We start from the raw sequence: 21,065 nt of genomic DNA, 5'->3' as shown, positions 1-21,065 counted from the left end.
AAGATTAGGCTTAGTGAACTTGGAGGTTTTTTCCAACCTTAAAGATTCTATGATACCCCTCAGTTTGTTCTAATATACTTTGTCTCAGAAGGAAGCTGTGTCTATTCTTCAATAACAGGAAGGTTAACGCCCTTCTAGGCGGAGGAATACCAGCCAGGTTATACCTGACTACTAAGCATAGATGATAACTGTACAGAGCAATCCTAAGACTAACAAGAGTAGTTGATTCAAATTTTTTTAACTGTTCCTTATTTTTAGTGCATTTCATGATACTTAACATTTTATTCATCTGTGTTGCTTAGCAAGGTGTGCAACCTACATACCATCTCTCTCTTGTCCTTTGTTGCACAACTTTGACATTGCTTGTCCTTTGCTCTCTTTTAAGAAGTAAAAGCAGAAAATATTCTGTCAACTACAATTCTCATACATTTCCAGTTCTCTTTTGGATAAATACTGCCATGTGATCATTCATTTTAAGTTTCTTCAAAGTTTGTATAATTCTTCGTGTAACATGGAATATCTTGACATAGTTATTGTTATTTTCAGTTATAAGGGAACAAAACTACCTGGTGGTGGCAATTTTATGTCATGTCTGTTAAAGTGGCAAGAAATTGGAACTACATTAAGGTCCCTTTCAATCCTAATCACTCTACAAGTTTATGATTCTATGGTTTTGAGGGCTGCTTTAGGCTTTAGTTCTGATTTTGAAAAATGAGAGTGTATACAACTTTACTTCTTCACAAGAAATAAAGAGTGTTTTAGCCTGAAGAGATCACAGTCTTCATATGTTACTGACTGAGTGACTGGTGACTAAGGAAGGTACTAGATTACTAAGACGACTTGTAAGAAAAGAGTGCCTCTGCAAATGTCATTCTAAAGACAATCTATATTTAATTTTTCTCTAAATCCTTAAATTAATCCCAGACCTCCGTGAATTTTCAGAGTGAAAAAAGAAGACCAGATGCAAAACAAAGCCACAATTCCAGTACAATTATTCACCTGAACATTATCTGAAGAAAACAAACTAGACAACTTGCCTCTAGATAACTCAAAGTTTTCATAACGTCAGGTCCATGGACAAGAGTATATAATTCTACTCGAATTTTCCAGATTATTTAAGAAAAAGTATCACTCTATTCAATGGCCAAAAAGTTGCCAGGAAGTGCAACTGTTAATACAGGATATTATTATTATTATTATTATTATTATTATTATTATTATTATTATTATTATTATTATTATTATTATTATTATTATTATTATATTTTTAGGAGGAGGATCAGAAAAAATAAAGACCAACTAATTGTCTAAATAATTAGAAAAATCTTTACACTTGATAGTGCCAAAACACAAATAGCATTAGACCATTTCATTAATCTAATTTTAGGTATTCATGTAATAGCAGTTACATGGCAAGTCAAGTCAGAGAACAGCAACACAATTTACAATTTAAAATACAGAAATATGATCTTTCCATTAATAGATGTAGTGTCTTACTGTGAATATAAACTAATCTCAAAACTTCTCCTAACTCCACTGTAACTGTAACAATATACTCATTTGGTATATTTTTTTGTTATGGATATATTTGGATATATTGGATATATGAATATATATTGGATATATTTTTTTCTCTATGCTTTTAATCAAAATACAAAATTTTTCAATGTTTGGTCTGGTCTCCATCTTCTTCCCTTGATACTTTTTGAGGCACAGGTACAAATTTTTTGTCAGAACATACAAGAATTCCCACCTTATTTCATTTCTTTCACAAGCATACACATTTTTTGTAGCTACAGTTTAAGAACACTATTTCCCTTAAATTAATTCCTCCCCAATACACAGCAAATAAAACTTATATTAATTTAATATGAGTTTCTCAGAGCAGACATAAAAAAAGGTCTTTATAAAAGTAGGGCCAGCTTTAAATGTTCTTATACTGTACAAAAAACATTTACACCAGAAACTTATGAATTCATCATAAGGCAATATTACATTAAGAACACTACTGTGGAAATAACACATAGCTCTATATAGCTTTCTATAATAGCTAAATAAATGCTAATTAATTCTTTTTTACGCCATTTCTACTTTTCCAACATTATCTTTAAATACCTTAATGTTGTGTTTTAACCTGAGAAGCTGTGGATAAAGAGACACAACAGAATTTCCTTGAAAGTACAGAAATGGCACAACTTCCTTCAGTAGATTACTTATCCTCTCAAAAAAAGGTGTAGATCTAGATCCTTGGATTATCCTTCAAAAGAAGTAAACTTCATTTGAAATCCTGTCCTGGAGTAAATATTGCCCAAGGCACTTAGAGATCTAGAATCTCAAAATAGTGAATAACTCCACAGATTTCTCACAAAGTCTCTCATGTCATCATACAAAGCATTTTCAAAATATCTGGTTGCCAACACTGTTTCTTCCCCTCCTCACCCCAGCATTTTCATATTTTTATTTTGATAATTAGGAAATATTCAATGGAGCACCTACCTACAAAAAGCTGGCTGTTGAGCTGCAAGCGAATATGTCCATCAGGTGGAGCACTGTGAGATCTTTGAGGAAGCTGATCTATTTGTAAGGAAGCCTCTTTGACATTTCGTTCAGCCTTCACATAATGCCATTGGTTGTCATTTAAGGAATGGCGTGATTGCACTATGACTTCGCTAGGTCCATTTCCCACGTCAAAGGAAAAAACCACTTCAGATGGAGCTAAAAGAGGATAGTAGCAATAGACACTTAAATTATTTAATAATTAATTGAGTCACAAAGTAATTAATAGCAGAACAAGCTACTTTAAGATTTAGCCTACTATTTTATGGGATAAGACTGATTGTTTTAGAGGAAGAGTTTACTTCAGGGGCCTGCAGCTCATTCTTCACACTCACTGGCAGCAAGAGCAATGATTTATGCACGGCATGGAAACCAATCAGTTTGTGAACCCCTGGAGAGCATAGCAGTCAAGAAACAAGTGAAATGTGCTAGCTTTGTGATTTTTCAGTTTGGATGAAATGCATCTCCTGATTACATACTAACTGATTGCTGCTGTTAACTATATTTAAATTACCACAACTATAATCCAACCAGCGTCTTCTACTGTCTATTCACTTTTATTATTTATTCATGCAGTCTCTACAAACATCAGGGGGAAGATTTTGATGTAGTTTATAAAATTATGATTTAAACTGAGTTTTTCTCTAAGCAACTTTCACGTTACATAGTTTCATGGTTTGCCTAGAAAATTATAACTGAATCTTTGCAGGTTAAAATAAAAAGATAAGGAATATGCCAGAAAACTAAAGATATGAAAACTGTGAATATTCTCTCTGAAAATCTTTCTTTCATATATTCAAAGACAATCATGTATGAAAAAAAGTATTCCCTAGACAATGGATAGTCATCATTTTGAATTGCTAAGGATTTCATTAAAGGATTATAGAGAAGATTCCATGGATCCAAAAAAAAGAAAGCTTCCTACTTACAATATTGAATCCTCACAGAAAAGCAAAAAAATTAGGAGTCAAGGGAATTAGATGAGCTTCAAACAACATTTTAAACAGGAATTTACTGAACTAGAAGAAAATACTCCATGCAGTATTTTTACTTTCTTTTCACCTTTTAAAATATATTAGACTTTTAAAAACATTTAAATCCTCTTTGACCAAACTTTAGACTGAGAAACGTCACACATTTGCAATCCCTTAAGCCCTAAATCTTGTTGCTATAAAGTGTTTTTCTATAATAGTTGAACCTAAGACAAAAAATTTAAATGGAAAATACATAAACCATTTCACTTACTAAATAAAATAAAGTGTAGTGTGCAGTCAATTTATAAATGGAATTCCTTTTGTAATAAATGACCTCCTCTGCTTAAAAATCAACAGTTTTATATAATAATAGGAAATAATTGATGTCTAAACACAGATCCTCAGAAAAATAAATTAATTTTAGGATAAATTTATTTTACTTAGAAAAAGTTGAGAACTCACTTTCACTTTATTGAGGGATAAAAGAAAAATAACAACAATCGCACAGTAGGTGAATAAAAGCAACAGAAAATCCATCTGACTGGCTGAAAAGAATTTCTGCTGAATGTTACCTTCTGCAGAGAGGTCTTTGTAATCTTCTGGATACTGTTGGAGTTAAGCCTGAAAACACAAGTTCTGCTTTGAACTCACTGAATGGGCCCATTAAATAGCATATCAGAGTGACAGGTCTGATAAATAATGTTACTGTTCATTTTAAAGGCAAGAAAACACATAATAAATATTTTGGAATAACTGAAATAATAAATTATGTTAGTACCACTAAAAATTAACATAATCTTTAAAAAAGGGAAGCAATCTCTGAAATTCCATGTATGAAGGCTAAAATAACAAGAATGGGTATATGGTCATCCATCGCAGTGTCTGAAGACTAACCAGAATATGTCAGAAAAAAGTGAAATGTATGATTACTTAACAGTTCACAATAGTTTAAGTATTTTTACTAATAGCAGCAACACTGAAAATCTGAAAGAAAATTTGGATTTATAAGAACCACCAGGAAAATATGCCATGGGATATGGAAAGATGGTACTGGATTCTAAAATTTGTTATCTTGCAACAAAGGATATAGGTACAGAGCATTTTGGTAATTTCTTAGGCATTACAGGGAATTCATCCAGGAGTTCTCTTCTAACACAAACATATTTTTTGGGTCCTACTTACATTGGTGTTACTTAGAAACTTTCTAAGCATTGCAGAAACTCTTGTAAACCTAGTTAGCATTCAAACATAAGCAGAGCACAGCTACAGACTGGTAAAGTGGAGTGGAAGATGCAGTTGATGGTAATCATAGAGAGTGGTCAGTGGTCAGCTATGCCTAGAACAACTAACAGAAAGCACAGCTATGGAGAACCATCCGGAGTATTGAGTGTGAACATCATGTGCAGAAGCAAAAAGGATTACCAACTAATATGCTACAGAATTCAAAATTCTAGCATTTTCTATATAGGAAATTATCATGTAAAGTTTAATTGCACTCATCCTGGTGAGTAAGTTGTAAATTTGGGCAGACAAAGGCCATCAGTAGTTGAGTATTGGACTGTTTTGAACTACTTCCAAAGAAACTGCAGAAGCCCAACCAAATCAATACACCATTGTGTTTCCAACCCTACTTTAAATTTCTGTTTAACTCTTTGGAAATAAACCTTCAGTGAGCATTCAATAAAAAATAACCAGGCCTTTGGCTAGAACATTTAACCTTTAGTCCTATAAATATTTAGCAGAGCATACTCTTCAGAATTGAATTGGCTTTGTTGCTTTCAACCACTACTTCTTCAGGAAATCAGGAAGAAGATCAACATGCATTTATAACTAATTGCAAAACAAAAATGAGAAATCAAGTATCTTCTTTGAGACAAGTATCTTCTTTTACTTAACCTGTTATAAAATACAGTTAGGATGCACACACCATTTTTGCAAATGTTCTAGAATGTATACACAGAGGCACTACAGTGTTTATAACTTCATAACACCAATAGAAGAGCTCTAAGTTTCACATTTTCTATTGAGTTTCTGGATCTGACATTTTTTGTTTGAAGCTAGACTTCAAAGTCTAAATATCACTACCCCATAAATAAAAGAATTAAAGTTTGAAAACAATCAATAAAGTATTACAAAAAAACTAGTCTTTCCAAGTACTGAATGTCTAATGTTAATGATATAATAAGTTCTAAATATTTTCTCACATCATCATCAAAAACAGTGCCATCTGACATTTACATTATTGTTATTTATTATTATACAAATAAAAGACATTAATTTATTTGAAATTATTAGTAGAATACCAAGTGTAGGCTGCTATTTTGCATTCACATTTATTATAAAGGATTTGGAGTTTTATATGATGATGAAATCGAAATCATCTTATACCATATGAAATGCTCAAGTTAATTTTTTTTTTTTTAAAAGGTACTCTTGATGGAAAAATATATTGCTCATTTCTGATTGATATTTTCTTCAGTAAAAACAGGCAGCTCTTGATCCACTAAAACAATCCTTCATATAATTTACATATAACATACAAAAAATAATAAGTCTTCCCACTCAACAAATTAGGGTGTCTACGGAAATGAAGAAATATCTCTATATGCTACACAATAACGAGATAAATTTACTTTTTTAGATGCTGAAATTACAGACCTTTTTCAGCCTTTTGCTTTCTCTCACACCTCCCTACTCATATAGTCATTTAAAACCCATAAGAATGCTGTGGTTTGTATGTTCATGAATGAATGGGACAAGCATCATAAGTCTATCTTCATGTTATTCTGAAAAAACTTATAGACTTCTGACAAATGTCTGAATAAATTCAGTTCTCAGAAGCATTCCTCTAATCTTCCATGATTTACTGTTTATTTTGAAAATGGAAAATCATTAATCAGACAAGACTATCATCATTGCTTCAGAGAGCCTCCACTGAAGTGCTGATCCAGAACACTTTCTGTGTTGCATGACACTGAGTTTACAATGCTGCTGTTCTTTAAACAGTTCACGGAGCTTTAACAGAAGGCAGATCATACTGCCAAAAAAACATGGTGAAAACAATGTTGAAAACACAGTAGTTTTCAAATACAGCACTATAGTTAGAGACAATGAAAACCAAATTCTTTATACTCTACACAATATTCTATAATTAAACTACCTACAGAAGGTGTTTACCTGTTTCATTAACATTAGATGTTAACATGGACAAAAAAATGAGAAAGCAGATTATTTTACTTTTTAATAAAAATATTTAATGTATCTATAGTAATATATTGCAATACTACATATATATTTATTTGTAATCTTCTCCAGAAAATACTGGAGTCTGATAACAAAATTGATGTGGAAAAAAAATGAGGAACTGTCTAATCCCTAGGTAAAAAGTGCTCTTTCTAAAGAACTCTCAGTCACCAGGCAAGCATAAGACTTTTCAATTAATGTGACATTTTAAATTAATTAAAAAGCCTAATGAAAAAATGCTTCATCCTTTCAAATGCTCTTTCTTTTAATAATGAGCAGTGTAAAAATAATACACTGAGTCAACTAAGATAGAGGTTTCATTTTACGTCGGTCACCTCATGTCGGATTAAGTGGGGTATTTAATTCTCTCTTATGCAACAAAAAATTATTTCTGGTTGTAAGTCTGAGAATTTGTGTCTGCACAAATAAAATGAAACAAAATTTTAAAAAAATGTGTGACTTAAGATACTGTACCACAAAAGGTCTGAGTCACACAAGATGACTGAGTGAATCTCCCAACAGCCATATATAATGCCTGGTCTTAAAATGTGGAGGAGGAGTATTTGGAGGCAGAGATGCACTGAACACAAGAAGCAGAAACAATCTTACAGTCAGGGGCTGATTGCTATGCTCTTAGATGAGGAAACCTCTGGGGTAGAAAATTTCCTCAAAAGGATACTTGTTTAGTCTCAGTGCTGTGATTTTTTTCAATAATGATAAAGATCTGGCAATAGTAGTAGAATAAAGGTAGAGAACAGTTTTTAAATACTCCCCCTTTAAATTAAATAAAATCCAATTTTTATAATAATAACAACAAAAATACCATCAGTCATGTTACTTACACTGCAACTCTATCCTTATGAAATCTTGAATTCCAAGGTTCTCTAAAAACACTCCTGAGGAAGCAGTAGTTTTAAAGAAAAATGAGACATCTGCACTAAGTTCTCCATGGAAGGTGGGGAAATGCAGGTAGGATGTCTCTGTGTTGAAGGAAGCTGAATTCCAAAATGTTCCTGGTTAACAGAATGAGAGGATGATAGATAACAGTGTTATGTAACATTTCTAGTGTAAGCTTCATAACCAATAAACAAAGGAAAATTCCCAGGTCTAAGAATGGGCTGCAGTGTTCAGAGAGTCTCACATCCACAGAAGCTTCCCTATTAGTTCATAACACAAAAAGGTAGGCATTATTGGGAATGTAGAATAATGTTTCATCAAGAATAAAGGCGCTCAGCTCAGGCAACAAAAACCCAATTATTAGGAAACAAAATGGATTTCATCTCAGCTGGGAAGTCTGGTTATGGCCTGATGTATCCTTTCATGATGTAAACAAACACCACAGCCGTGAATGAAGTACTACACCTACATTATAGTAGCATTGGCTGAGGGAGCTGTTTAGCCTGGAGAAAAGGAGGCTCGTGGGGGCCTTACTGTTCTCAGAAACTGCCTGAAAGGAGCATAGAGTGAGGCAGTGTCCAGTCTCTTCTCCCAGGTTACAAGTGACAGGACTAGAGGAAATGACCTCAAGTTTAGATTAAATATGACAGATATCCTTTTTTTCACTGAAAGGGCTGCTGAAAGCATTGTAACAGACTTCCCAGACTGGAGTCACAGTGCATGAAAGTGTTCAAAAAATATGTGGATATGGCACTTGAAGTCATGGTTCAACGGTGAACATGGGGGTGGTGCAAGGCTGACAGTTAAGACTTTTAATTAAAGGTCGTTTCCAATATTTACAACTCTAGGATTAGTTCATACAAACTATAACTTTGAGAGTTGTTAAATTTATTTTTACATATCAGTGAAAATAAACTTGTTATCATTGAAGTCCAGTGAAATTTACCAGATATCTCAAAGACTGTAGGACAACTATCCTTGCAATTACTGTAGAAGAAAGCAAAGAAATAAATTGAAAAATTTAACAAACAAGCACAGATTTTTTTTGGGTTTTTTTATTATTTTTAAGCTAGCATTAAATCATAATTTGCAAAATTTTGTTATTGATTATAAAAAGGCAAATGTAAAATCTCTAATATCACCCTCTTCTAAGATGTAATCTTCATTTATGGTGTTCAACTAGAAGTACCTTGTTAATATTGCTGAATCCTCACAGATATATCAGTATTTCTTTATTAAGCTATAATGCCTTCTAAACCAAATGAAGCATTCAATACTTTCTTATCTAATTGACCACACCCATTGCATGTTTTCCTGATAATGTTGTGATCTTGGTTGCACAGTTATTCAAAACTCTGAGTTTTGTTCCAGCCATGCTCTGCTTTTAGGATGGGAAGGGGGAAAGAAAAAGAAAAAAAACCTGAAAATTTCTCTTCCCTGCAAAATCAAACCCTATAACACAGTGTATTTGGAAGCCTAGTCCACAGCCAGTGAAGTAAAATTAAAGCCCACTCCCTCATTCCAGCCGAGTTTTTACCATTTTAGGAAGGTTTTGGATCCCAAACCTAGAAAACCCTAGAAAAGCAGCATGGCAGGATTTTCACACATATTCTGTCAATTGCTCATTGTCACTTTTGACACTCAGGAATAGTGCCAGCTATCACAAGTTAAAGCAGCCATCAGGACAACATTTACATGGTAAGGCAGCTGTGAACAGATGGCTCGGTCTGGGAGGGGAACCTATAGCTTTGCACCTCGCTCTCCTGTGCTGCCTTATGGGCTTCTTGAAGTTACCGACCTGTGAAAAGTGCTACCAGACAAAACAAGCAGCCTTACATATTGGCATCAGTTTTAAGCCCATGTTCCTCAGCTCTTTCAGGTCATGACTCCCACAGAGCAAACTTCACAATAGTTGTGACTCAAGTGTATCACAGCTATTTTAAAATAATGGGATGGCTGTTACCAGTAATTCACACACAATAGGAAGTTTAATACTGTAATTTATACAAAATTTGTACAACATTGCCAGTAATTAGAAGACAGACAACAGTGGCAGTAACAGTCCAGTAATGATACAATTAGCTTCAATGAAGCATTTGAATGATTTTTGTAAATCAAAATGGAGTCCTTGGGGGAAGGCAGGGCTAGGATATTTAATATTTTCTCTCTTAATTTACTGCCTTTTCTCGTCTATTCTTTTTCTCAGCTCTAAGAACTGTATGATTTATGAATGTAAAGATACGCTATCAATAAAGCAGGTTAAAATACAGGCTTAGGAAAAATATATTACAAGGTATCTAATATTGTTGCAAATCAGATAGGGAAAAGAATTTCTTCACTTTACAACATCTGGCTCACAGTCTCTCATTTAATTTTTTGGAACTGCCAAACACCATTTGGTTAAGAAATCAGTATTATTTAGCACTTTATCTAAGCAGTAAAATGAGTAAAAAGAATGAAGATCCTATTCTTAAAAATTATATATAAAGTTATTTTTATTGAAAAAATTACATACATTTTTGGGATATATCAACTACTCTTACCAATTCAAAACTGTAAAATAAAAAAGGGACAATAATAACAAGACAGATAAATTAGCCTCTTCAAAACAATTGTGCTGTTTCAATTTGTACTCTTCAAGTCCCACTCAAAACTGAAATCTGTTCATCATTTGTATCAATTCCTTGTGATATATCCAATGGTTGCTTCATTCTGTCAGCAGGGACACTGAGAGTTGAGGCTGAGAAAATAAAGCTCTCATGTTGCCAAACAATTTATTTTGTACTTTGGGTTTTGTTTTTTTTTTAACTGTAAGATCCACAGATAAAAGACCAGAAGGGAAAACTGTGATCATCTAGTTCAATATCTGATATAACACAAACTATATAAATTCCCTGAATCAATTCTTCTCTGAAAAAGAGAACTTAGTCTAGGAAAAACATTCAATTGATTGCATTAAAAATTACAATTTATGGAAAATTTACAAATGTTTTTACTGTCAGTTTGTGCATGTGTATGTATTCATACACAGTCTAACTCTAAATCCCAAACAAAAATAATAGTTTTCTGATTTTATTTCCTGCTTTCAAGAACATTATTTGAAATTTCTTCCTCTATGAAAGTCCTTTTAAGTTTAACACATCACCTCAGATTATGCCCAAATTCAGAAAAGAGATTTAAATGCTTTCACTAAGAAATGAACCTCAACTTCCTTAACGCTAGCCTTTAACCTTACATTCTCTTCGTATATTGTAAAACTGTAATCACAGACTTGTATTAAACCTCTTGTTTATGCAGGAACCAGAGGACCAAAACAACATTGATTAGACAGAGGTTAGACCAAATATGAATTAATAATAATTTATATAAAGCTAAATAAGGGGGAAGAGTTTAACACACAGTTTAGAAATACTTCTGCTATTGAAAGTAAAAGACATGCCCTGATTTCTCAGAGTAGTGAAGAGAGATGGAAAAGATTTTTTTTGCTAAATTAGAAATTTCTGTGCTGCTTTAATTGAAGGTATCATTCACAATTGGTTAATACAGTTAGTCTCTGTTACATCCACAGCTTACACTATTTGGTTTTTCTTTCTTCATTTAAATGTCAAACAGAGAACTCACATTGAATGGATTATCTGCTTAAATTTACATGCTTGCACTATCATTTTGCAGCTGAATTTACTTTTTTTTTTATTCAGCCAAGTAAATGACACTCCATCAAATCCCTTATCTGAGTCTGTCAGTCTCTTCACCAGTATTACCCTTATCTTTATTTGATTTTTAAATTCATATTTGAAACAAATATATTATCTGAACATTATTATATTATTATATATTGTCTGAATCTGAATATATTATTTGAATGATACATTATCTTTACAATATATTATAGTATCTTTATATTATTTTTTATTAATATCTATATAATAAATTTTATTTTGGGCCCAAGAATCAGCCTTATGCTGACAGATTGATTTAGTTAATTTAATAATCGATTATTAATAAATTAATATTTAAAGTTATTTACAAATAATCTATAATATAAATTATTTATATACATATAAATAAAAATATAAGTTAATGCACATAATTTTGTCAAATTAGCTATATTTCAGTATTTTGGATTTATTTACATATCCTTAATTACTGGAAATTCATAGTGATAAATCAGAATATGTCTACCCAGCTCTTGTAATGAAAAGAACACGAATAAAAAACAGCCAGCATAGAAGGGTGGGGTTTTTTTAATCCACTCATACTAACTAATTCTATTGGAATTTATTCAACATCTAGCTTTTACTTTAATAATGACAAAAATAATGGAGATAACTCTTTCTTTTTTCATGAAAATCATAGAATTTCTATTTATTTATGTACCAAAGACTTTATCCATTCTCATATGCTTCAAAATCTTTCCTGCTACCCTGTTCAGTTCATATATGTTAATGTTAATCTTAACTTTCATTATATTCAGATATATTTTTCAATCTGATACCAGCAGTTCTACCATGCAATTTATTAAACGTATTGTAGAGAAGAAAAGGGATTATAGAAATGAATCAGCAACAAATCAGTACTTCATTTTGAAGGTGATAGAAAAGTATGAGTGCTGTTCGTATGTGTGGCGCTGAATGTCACCAAATACTATTGACTAATTTTTTTTTAAAATGGCCATATTCTTCTTGAATATCTTTAGCACTTTAATTGTACCTTGGCATCTTATAAATACAGCAAGGTAACTTTATCACAAATGCTGAAAAAAGTCAATAACATCTGAATGCAATTTTTAAAACTTTATATTTATATTTATATTTATATTTATATTTATATTTAGTTTTAGTTTTAGTTTTAGTTTTAGTTTTAGTTTTAGTTTTGGGGGGTTTTTTTCTTACAGAAGGCTACTCTTTCTTGCTTTGCTCTGACTAATATGGTTTGGTTTTCTTATAAGTGAGATACCTCATTAAAGAGATCAATCCTTAAAACCTGAAAAAAAATAGAAGCCAAGTACACTAATGGAATGTTAAATAAAAGAGTGAAAATTAAAAAATATGCAACAATGAATAGGCAACTTCTGCTGGACTGCATTCAATACATAACTTTTCAGAAGCACTCAAATAAGTAACTCTGACTTGGAAACTCAGCGGAGTGCATAGTTTATGACAATTCAATTCAACCAATTTTTCATGGTTCTAGTTTATTTTGCTGTGGGCATAAGCAATTTTCTTTTCCTCCCAACTAGCTGTCCTACAAGGAATAGATTATTGATGCAATAAGAATTTATGATCTTTTAGATTCGAGTCATTTAATGAAGTACTGAATGTATTATAAATACCAGCAAACCTTCTCCTCCATGTTTTTACATAGTATTCTAGTCAGTTATTCTGAAAAGCTTATGTCTGTCAGATAGAACAAAAACCTGTTTAATAAAGAACATCCTCTGTGAAATATAATTGTATCATTTAGTACTGGAGAGCGACAGAAGCAAAAAGAAGCAATGATGTCTTTCAAGAGTATTCAAATCACACTGTGAGTCTAGGAATACCTGTTCTTCCTTGTTTGACAGCACTTCAATAGTGAAAAACAAGTATTTGCCACTCGACCTTTTTTGCATTCTTCACCTATCCAAAGTTAAATGTGATTAAAAGTATATTTAATTAGACCCTCATGGGTGTCAGCAATGTAAGGTTAGAAAAAAAGTCTTAGAAATGGTCTGATTTCCTTCTGTAACTTCAAATTGTTGCTAGAAGCAGTGGCCTGGCAAGATAGTTTAAACTTCATCAGTTTTCTAGTGTGAAAATTAAGATGTAGAACTCAGAAATTACTGCAAGTCATAGCTCTTTACACTAACTGCAAAACTGAAAATTAAAGAAAATATTCATTATAGAATCTACTGCTCATATATAATGACCATTAGAAAAAAAGATCTAAGTCCTACACTCAGTATTTATTGTAAGACATAATATATTGATTATGAGTGTTTATATTAATATATTTTAATATAGTCTACATATTATATATATATATGTATAATTTCCTATGTATATATAATTTTATATGTAGGATATATCACAGAATCAATTACATTGCAAAAGACCTCTGAGATCATCAAGTGTAACTTTTGACTGGACACCACCTAGTGAACTAGACCATAGCACTGAGTGCCCCATCTAGTCTTTCCTTAAACACCTCCAGGGATGATAACTCCATATCCTCCATGAGCAGCTCACCCCAATGCTTATCAACCCTTTCCATAAAGAAATTCCCCTGATGTCCAGCCTGAATGTTCCCTGGTGCAGCTTGAGACTGTGTCCTCTCATCTTGCCCCTGGTTGCCTGGGGGAAGAGGCTGATCCCCACCTGGCTACACACTCCTGTCAGATGGTTGTAGAGAATGATAAGGTCTGTCCTGAGCCTCTTTTTCTCCAGGCTAAACAACCCCAGCTCCCTCTGCTCTCCTCCTGTGACTTACCCTCTAGGTACCTCATCAGCCTCACTGCCCTCCTCTGGACTTCATTACATATCGTGCTATAAAATATTTATTTGATAATCTAATTTTATATATAGCATACCATAAATTATATAATAACTTCTATTTAGGTATTTTATTACATACACGCATAAAATTTGTGGTTTTCTTAACAAATTGCACTTTGGGCTTATGTCAAAATTTATGATATAATCATTTTCCTTCAGAAATTGTGTTTTATCAAACTTTAGTTCTTACTGCCTTAAATACATTCTTCTCGTACTGTCTTTATAACGTAAATGACTGAGAAAAATTGCATTATTTAACAATCAAAATCAATGTTCTTATTTTAAGGTTTTTGCTGTATTATGACAATGAACTGTTATATTCTGAAATCTTTTCATTGAGCTTATTTCAGCTCAAAATTACTTCTTTTCGAAGTCAAACGCTGTAATGTTGTATGACATTACAGGAATATTTCTCTGACATTCAGACTGAGTTCTTGTGCTTGTTCTCATGCTATTTTAAATTCTCTATCACAGCTTGTCTAGAAATACTGTGATCATTCATCATCAGTGTGAAATATTGAAGCAATTCAATCAGCCAGACTAAGCAAACATCAAATGAAGTCGGGGAGGTCAGTGGGTGTCAGAAATGTCTGTATGTTTTAGAGATTACTCTGAGGAAGCTAGTTGACTTCCATGTTTTAAGATCAGTCACATCTGAGGTCAGGTTATCTAACTAATAATAGTGGGGAATAGTTGATGAGTAGTGGAATTCATCTGCTTCCCCCCAGTAATTAGAACTGCAAAAGCTTTAAGTGCTTCTGTTTCATTGCTGTCTTTGTCACTGGCTTCATTGTCTGTGGCCACAATGGAGGTATGCTGAGTGAGCATGGCCAGTGGATTGAGGGAGCTTGTTATCCTGTCTGTTCAGTATTTGCTAGAGAACACCTGCACTGGACTTCCAATTTCCCTTCCCCTAGTAACAGAAAACATTCATAAACAGGAACAAGTACTGTGGAGGCCACCAGAAGGTTCAGATGTGGAGCAGTTGTCCTGCCCTTCAGGCTGGGAAGCAGAAAGGTTTTTGGGGAACCTGATAGCAGACTCCAAAACCTAAGGGGAAATCATCAAAGAGACAGATACAACATCTCTGCATTGGTATAAGGTATGAGTATCAAAGGCAGTGGTTATGGTGAAAGCACAGAGTTTCAGGTTCGATTAAAGTAAAAAGCAATTCTCACTGAGGACAGCCAAGCAGCGGAAGAGACTGCCCAGAGAAGCAGTGCAGGCTTGGGTGCTTCAAACACCAGCTTGACAAACCACTGAGAGACCAGATCTCAACTCATGGCTAATCCTGCTATAAGCAGGAGACCTCCTTAGGTCCTGTCATGCTGAATTAAACCATAATACTATATCATAGCCTCATGATATGTAGGAAAAATTATCAGTTCACATTCAGATGTCAGACTAGTGAAGTGAAAGAACCCAATGGGATTTTTAAGTCTTATAAATTTTCATATGGAAAATTAGAATGCAGTGCTGAAACACACATCTGTTAACGAATCTTCCAGGCATAATTACCCTGACAAGATGCAGATGACACAAAAATAAATACATACTAATTTATATTTTCTTAATCTATGTACTTTCCTGACTGAGTTTAAAAATATAAGTACTTTATTTATATATATATAAATATATATAAATATATTTATATATATATAAATATATATATATATATTTTGTTTTTTATATATACTTCACCAGTACTTTACTGGTATTTCTCTTAATCATATAAGCTGAAGAAATTTGAAAACTAAACATGACATTGTATGATGAAGGAAGAAAACCACATAAAGAATACAAAAATTTCTAACTATTACATCTATTGTATGTTAAATATAGTAATTATTATAGATAACAGGTAAATTCATGAAAACTAATATGGTAACGTGATTTAAAAAAATTAACTTAATTGAATATTGTAAAAACTTACTCAACTGTATATCAAATATGGCCCATCCAACTCTTCAGTTGAGTTCTTTGGGCTTGTTTATAGCATTTCTTCTCCTAATCCCTAATTTTTGATTGCAAACAGTAGCAGACATGGAATTTTGTGTAAAACATTACCATTGAACATAAGCCAAACATGTTCTCTTTTTCATTGAACAGGGAAATTATTAAAAACAGAAGTATCATCACAAATCTTCAGTAAGGTGCCAGTTTTGCACAAATATATGATTCTGGTTACCACAATATGTCTTCAGAATATAAACCTAGAATTATTGTGTAAATTTATAAAATTTAAATTCTTACATGTACTTGAAAATTTGCATGTCGATATTGCATACACCGAATAACTCTCCCACAGAATAGTTTTCCTAGCTGCATAAAAATTCAGAGGTGGTAATATGTGTAATGTTTTATGATGGATGCATGCATGGCCAGTGAAGGGTATTTCCCCAAGACACAGTAACCAGCTATGAATTCCCCTTCATGTAATGCTTTATTCATAATTTAATTCCAGTTGGATAAGGCAAAATATCTGTTTGAAAACTATTATAACACTTTATGTTTTCACTATTGATACGTATCATGAAAAATACATTTTCACCATTTCAATGGTTTGCACTGGATGATGGTGGGGTTTTTTTTCTAATTCCAAAAAGAATGGGATGAAATTTTTAGAGAATTTTATCTTAGGGTTGTAACAAATAACTTTTGAAAATTATTGCAGACAAAATGCATCACTGATTAGCAAAACTCTTCAACTGTTACTTACTATCACCACGGCAAAGCAAAGGCCCCAGTTTGTAAGCAGCTTCTGAGTTTGGTCTGTCAGTATCTGTGATCACAATTTCAGTTACTGGTAGATGGTCCTTGTAGGAGAGGAAGCCAGTATCATTAGTCCTGAAAAGGTAAAATGAAAGCCACAGCTCTCCTAAATGTTTCCAATAAATATTTCATTATAATTGACACATTACTGAGGAAACGAAAACATCAAAAAAAGAAAAAGGATGCCTAAATATTGTATGTGTTTGTATATATGTGATACATGAAACTGTGAATAGAAACATACATTTTGGAGTTGATACTGAGCTCATTTGACAGGACTGAAAGAATTTCATTGAAAGTGGGTAGTTTTATGGTTGTGCTGGTCTACACAAGCATGAGAAAAGTCCTCTTGAATAAATGGTCACCCAACTTCCTTCCTAAGTCAATGAATTTGCTCAAGACAAATTTGCAAGTACACTTTATATTGCTGAGGACATACTGCATCTCTAATTTACTCCATCATCAATATGGAATATTTAATGGCTTAATATAACTTTCAAGTAACCTTTATTTTTTTTATTTTTTCCACCCTGAAAAAATTTTAAAAAATCAAATAGAAATGTATGAAGTCATGCTGACTACAGGAAAAGCAGTATATGCTACAAAGATGAAACCTGCAGAAAAGAAAATATGTAAATCTGCACTCAAAACTGACATCTAATACTTGTAATATTAGACCTAGTTCCTTGTTTAAAGTCTTTGTTGACTTAGTGTCAGAACTGAATTTTTAAATTTCATAAGCACCAGTTTTGGCCCTAAAATTCCTTTCCGTAACCCCATGGAAATGTTCAGTTACTCAGGACTATTCTGGAAAATTCTATTTGTCAAATCAATACATTCAATCTTCCCTCTAAAGGGCAAAGCAAATAGTTCAGAATAAACAGGAGAAACTCGGAGTGGAGAAGTAATCTAGAAGCTCCACTACTTAGAGATAAAACATGAGACATACATCAGGAAGAAATCCATGATTCTCTGAGAATGTCATCAGGTTTAGCAATCTTGTCTGTCAGTACACAGTGCACTGGGACTAACACAATAGGGAGAGACTCCACCCTCTTGCTGAATAAAATTAGTGACTTTTTTCTCCTCTCCTCTCTCTCTTTCCTATCATCGTCATCTTTCTCCTGCATACAATTTCTGTTCATCTGTTTTGAAGCACAGTGAAGAAAAATGGACATTTTTTTAGTAAGCTATTTTGCTTAACTGAAGAATGCAAAACATGGGGTTTTTATAAATGCTAATTTTTCATAAGGTGAGATATTTCAGGTTTCTAATTTTGAGCTGAAAGAAAATCCCTCAAAACACTAGAAGTGTTTGCTTCAGTAAAATGGCGCTGTAAACAAAAGGAAAGCGTATAGAATTTATCTTCTGTGGAGAGGAGTTGCAATTTTTAAATTTTTAGGACCAGTTTTTTTTTAAAAACAATCCTATTCTAAAGTTCTAGGGGTGTAAAGTTTTTCATTAGTCAAGTAAGGAGTTTAGAGTTAAATTTCTGTCCAATGTATGAAATAAGATTTCACTATAAAGGTAGACTGTCAAAACCAGTGTTTCAAAACCACAGTGTGTAACTAGTTGTCTATGATCAAAATGCATCTCAAACAAGCATAGCTTGTACCTACTTTTCCCCCCAGTGAACTGTATCTAGTTGAGATCTACTAGAAGTATCAACTGATCCAAAGCAGTAGTCTCTAGGGAAATACAACGGTAATCACAAGTACCAAAATGAGTGTACATGTAACCTCTGTAATACTGGAGTTACTGGGCAGAACCTCTACTTATAAGTGTCAAAAGTGGATACAAACAGAAATATAAACCCAGACTCATTATTCTTTAAATTTAATACTCTCATAAATATCTCAGCAACTTACTGGAAGTGGATGTGCATGTAAAGATATGCATATAATCCTCTCATATACTGTATTTACTAATATGTTACTATTATAAATTAACCTTTATTGAACAAATGACAAAACTGAGCAAGAATATTTTACATGTATGAGCAACTGTGCTAATTTTTTCCTCATAATTCATTTGTCTTTTAGCACTTATTTTCATGTTACAAATTCATACTGTTTTTATTTTCATACAACATAATAATAGGGAAATTCTTAGTGTTATGTGTGTTTCGTTTATCTCTTTATTGAAATAAACATTGCAGATATCACCCTGTGAATTTTACTGCAATAGCAAATTCTTTTCTCCAGAAATCTTTGAAGCTTGTGAAGAATTGTTCTTTGATTAACTCTTTCTTGTACTTTCATTTCTGTGTCTGCTGAATTCCCTGTCCATGTTGAGGGAAGAAGCATTTTCCAACTCAACTCACTGGTCAGTCCTTTAAAGGAAGGGTGGACCTTCAGAAGAAAAAAATGGTGCAATGCTTAATTTTGCATAAGTCAAGCTGTTCCTAAGTATCTTCCTTACATTTTCCCACTTTCAAAAAAATTGATATTGATGCATTTTTTTAAGATGCACATGTTAATGTACTCACTGAACTTGATTTATGTAATTTAAATGGACTTCACAATTTTAAGACTGTAAAAGTTTCTTCAACAGAAGAGCTTTCATTTGAGAAGTCCCTCTGCTTTACCAAATCCTGTACTGCATTGTTGAGAAAGTTGTATCTGATCCTACTAAATGAAAAGTCAAGTTCAGATTTGACATTGTAAAAAGAAGTCATCCATTATATTATTTATATGAAAGTAATTCTAAATGACACCAGAGAATTTTAGGCACAAGTGGAAGATTTAATTCATTCATTTTCTTTGAACAGGACTCCACAATGGTGCTTTGCTTCATTGATAGGAAGAGTATTAATTTTAATTGTCTATGTTTTAGATGGAAAAAAAAGGATGAAAAAAAGCTAAACCTTAAAGTGTAGTTATAAATTATGCTAAAATAACCTTTTTTCACAGAACATTTTAACTTAATCATGTTCAGCAGTCTAAAATTAACTGAAGTTGTGGTAAAGAACTATAGTCTTAATCTGTAACATGCAATACACTAGAGGACTAGAAAGTCTCTGCAAAATTGAACTTCCCCAAAATTTGAGTGAAAGAATTAGCAATTATACCTAATATACATAGCAATAACTTTGTGGAAAAATATGTTCTGTAGCAAAGAATCAGATGACAATATGGCATCTTAGATTTCCCACTGCCTTGGTATTATAAATATGCTAAGGTCTGTATGTTTTCTTCATTTACTTTTAACAAAAGAAGTACTGTAAATAATCAACAGTAAAAAGTCACCATTCATCCCTGTCTGCATCACAGTTGCAGTAATGCTGGGAATCAATGCAGCTTCCCTCCAGTCCACAAGCACATTTTTGTACAGCAGGCAAGGAACCTCCCCAGTAAGTATGAGTTTCATTGGTTCTTCCAATCCACCAGCTCAGTGGCATCCCATCTAAAAAGCAGGTTAGAGAAAAATCAGTGCCCAGTCTTGTCTCCTACTTCTCTCAGGTTTCCCATCAAAATAATTTTCCAAAAGGTTAAGAAGACAAAAATCCCTGCTCAAGTCTAAAACCTTTAAATGACCAGGAAAAAAATAAATTTTCACCTTTACTTGATAAGTAATTATTCATTTTAATACTTCGTTTTCACATATTAAGTGATTGTCACAGATTTTTGCTTACATTAGTGGAAAAGGGAACTCACAGTACCTAGTTCAGCCAGCCATGATATTAGAATAATTTATCTTAAGCAGCCCATTTATATAATTCATTTTAAAATGGTCCATGAAAGAGGAGATATAATCATCCTAAAAATCAGGGTAGTTTATATTCCCAAATAAAGATCAATTTCATATGTTGGAACTACCAGAAATTGAATGAGGGAAGTCATAGAAATGGCCTCATCCCACTACCAAGAGTACTACAGAGTACTACTACCCACATCTGTGATGAACTTTAAGCAGATGAATAGTAGTGTTAATCAGAAACGCCCAAAGACAGCTGCTAGGTCATGGACAGCAGATTCAGAATTTATATACTCAGAGACAACAGAAATCATGTTAATGTTGCTCCCATAAGCAAGTTGATATATGTGGTGAGCAGAAATGAGGTAGCCTGTACTATTACATATCTCTGTGG

The 21,065-nt window shown here is 32.9% G+C and overlaps 1 protein-coding gene across 23 annotated transcripts in view; it reads right to left on the bottom strand.

The window, feature by feature from the left end:
* The window catches only part of LOC111941807 (contactin-associated protein-like 4), a 207,361-nt gene that overhangs the window by 19,882 nt on the left and 166,414 nt on the right, over nucleotides 1–21,065 (bottom strand). For all 23 annotated transcript variants that reach the window (XM_086866886.1, XM_086866887.1, XM_086866901.1 and 20 more), the window contains 4 exons: nucleotides 20,224–20,380; nucleotides 16,923–17,050; nucleotides 7,616–7,786; nucleotides 2,497–2,715 (listed from right to left, as the gene is read on the bottom strand). In XM_086866886.1, the coding sequence (XP_086723012.1) occupies nucleotides 2,497–2,715; nucleotides 7,616–7,786; nucleotides 16,923–17,050; nucleotides 20,224–20,380 (675 nt within the window). The remainder of the gene's footprint in view (nucleotides 1–2,496; nucleotides 2,716–7,615; nucleotides 7,787–16,922; nucleotides 17,051–20,223; nucleotides 20,381–21,065) is intronic.

This window comes from Cyanistes caeruleus, chromosome Z, assembly GCF_971803275.1.
Source record: "Cyanistes caeruleus chromosome Z, bCyaCae1.hap1.1, whole genome shotgun sequence".
NCBI lineage: Eukaryota > Metazoa > Chordata > Aves > Passeriformes > Paridae > Cyanistes > Cyanistes caeruleus.
Note: the sequence above shows the minus strand (reverse complement) of the source record. Positions and strands in the feature narration are given on the sequence as shown.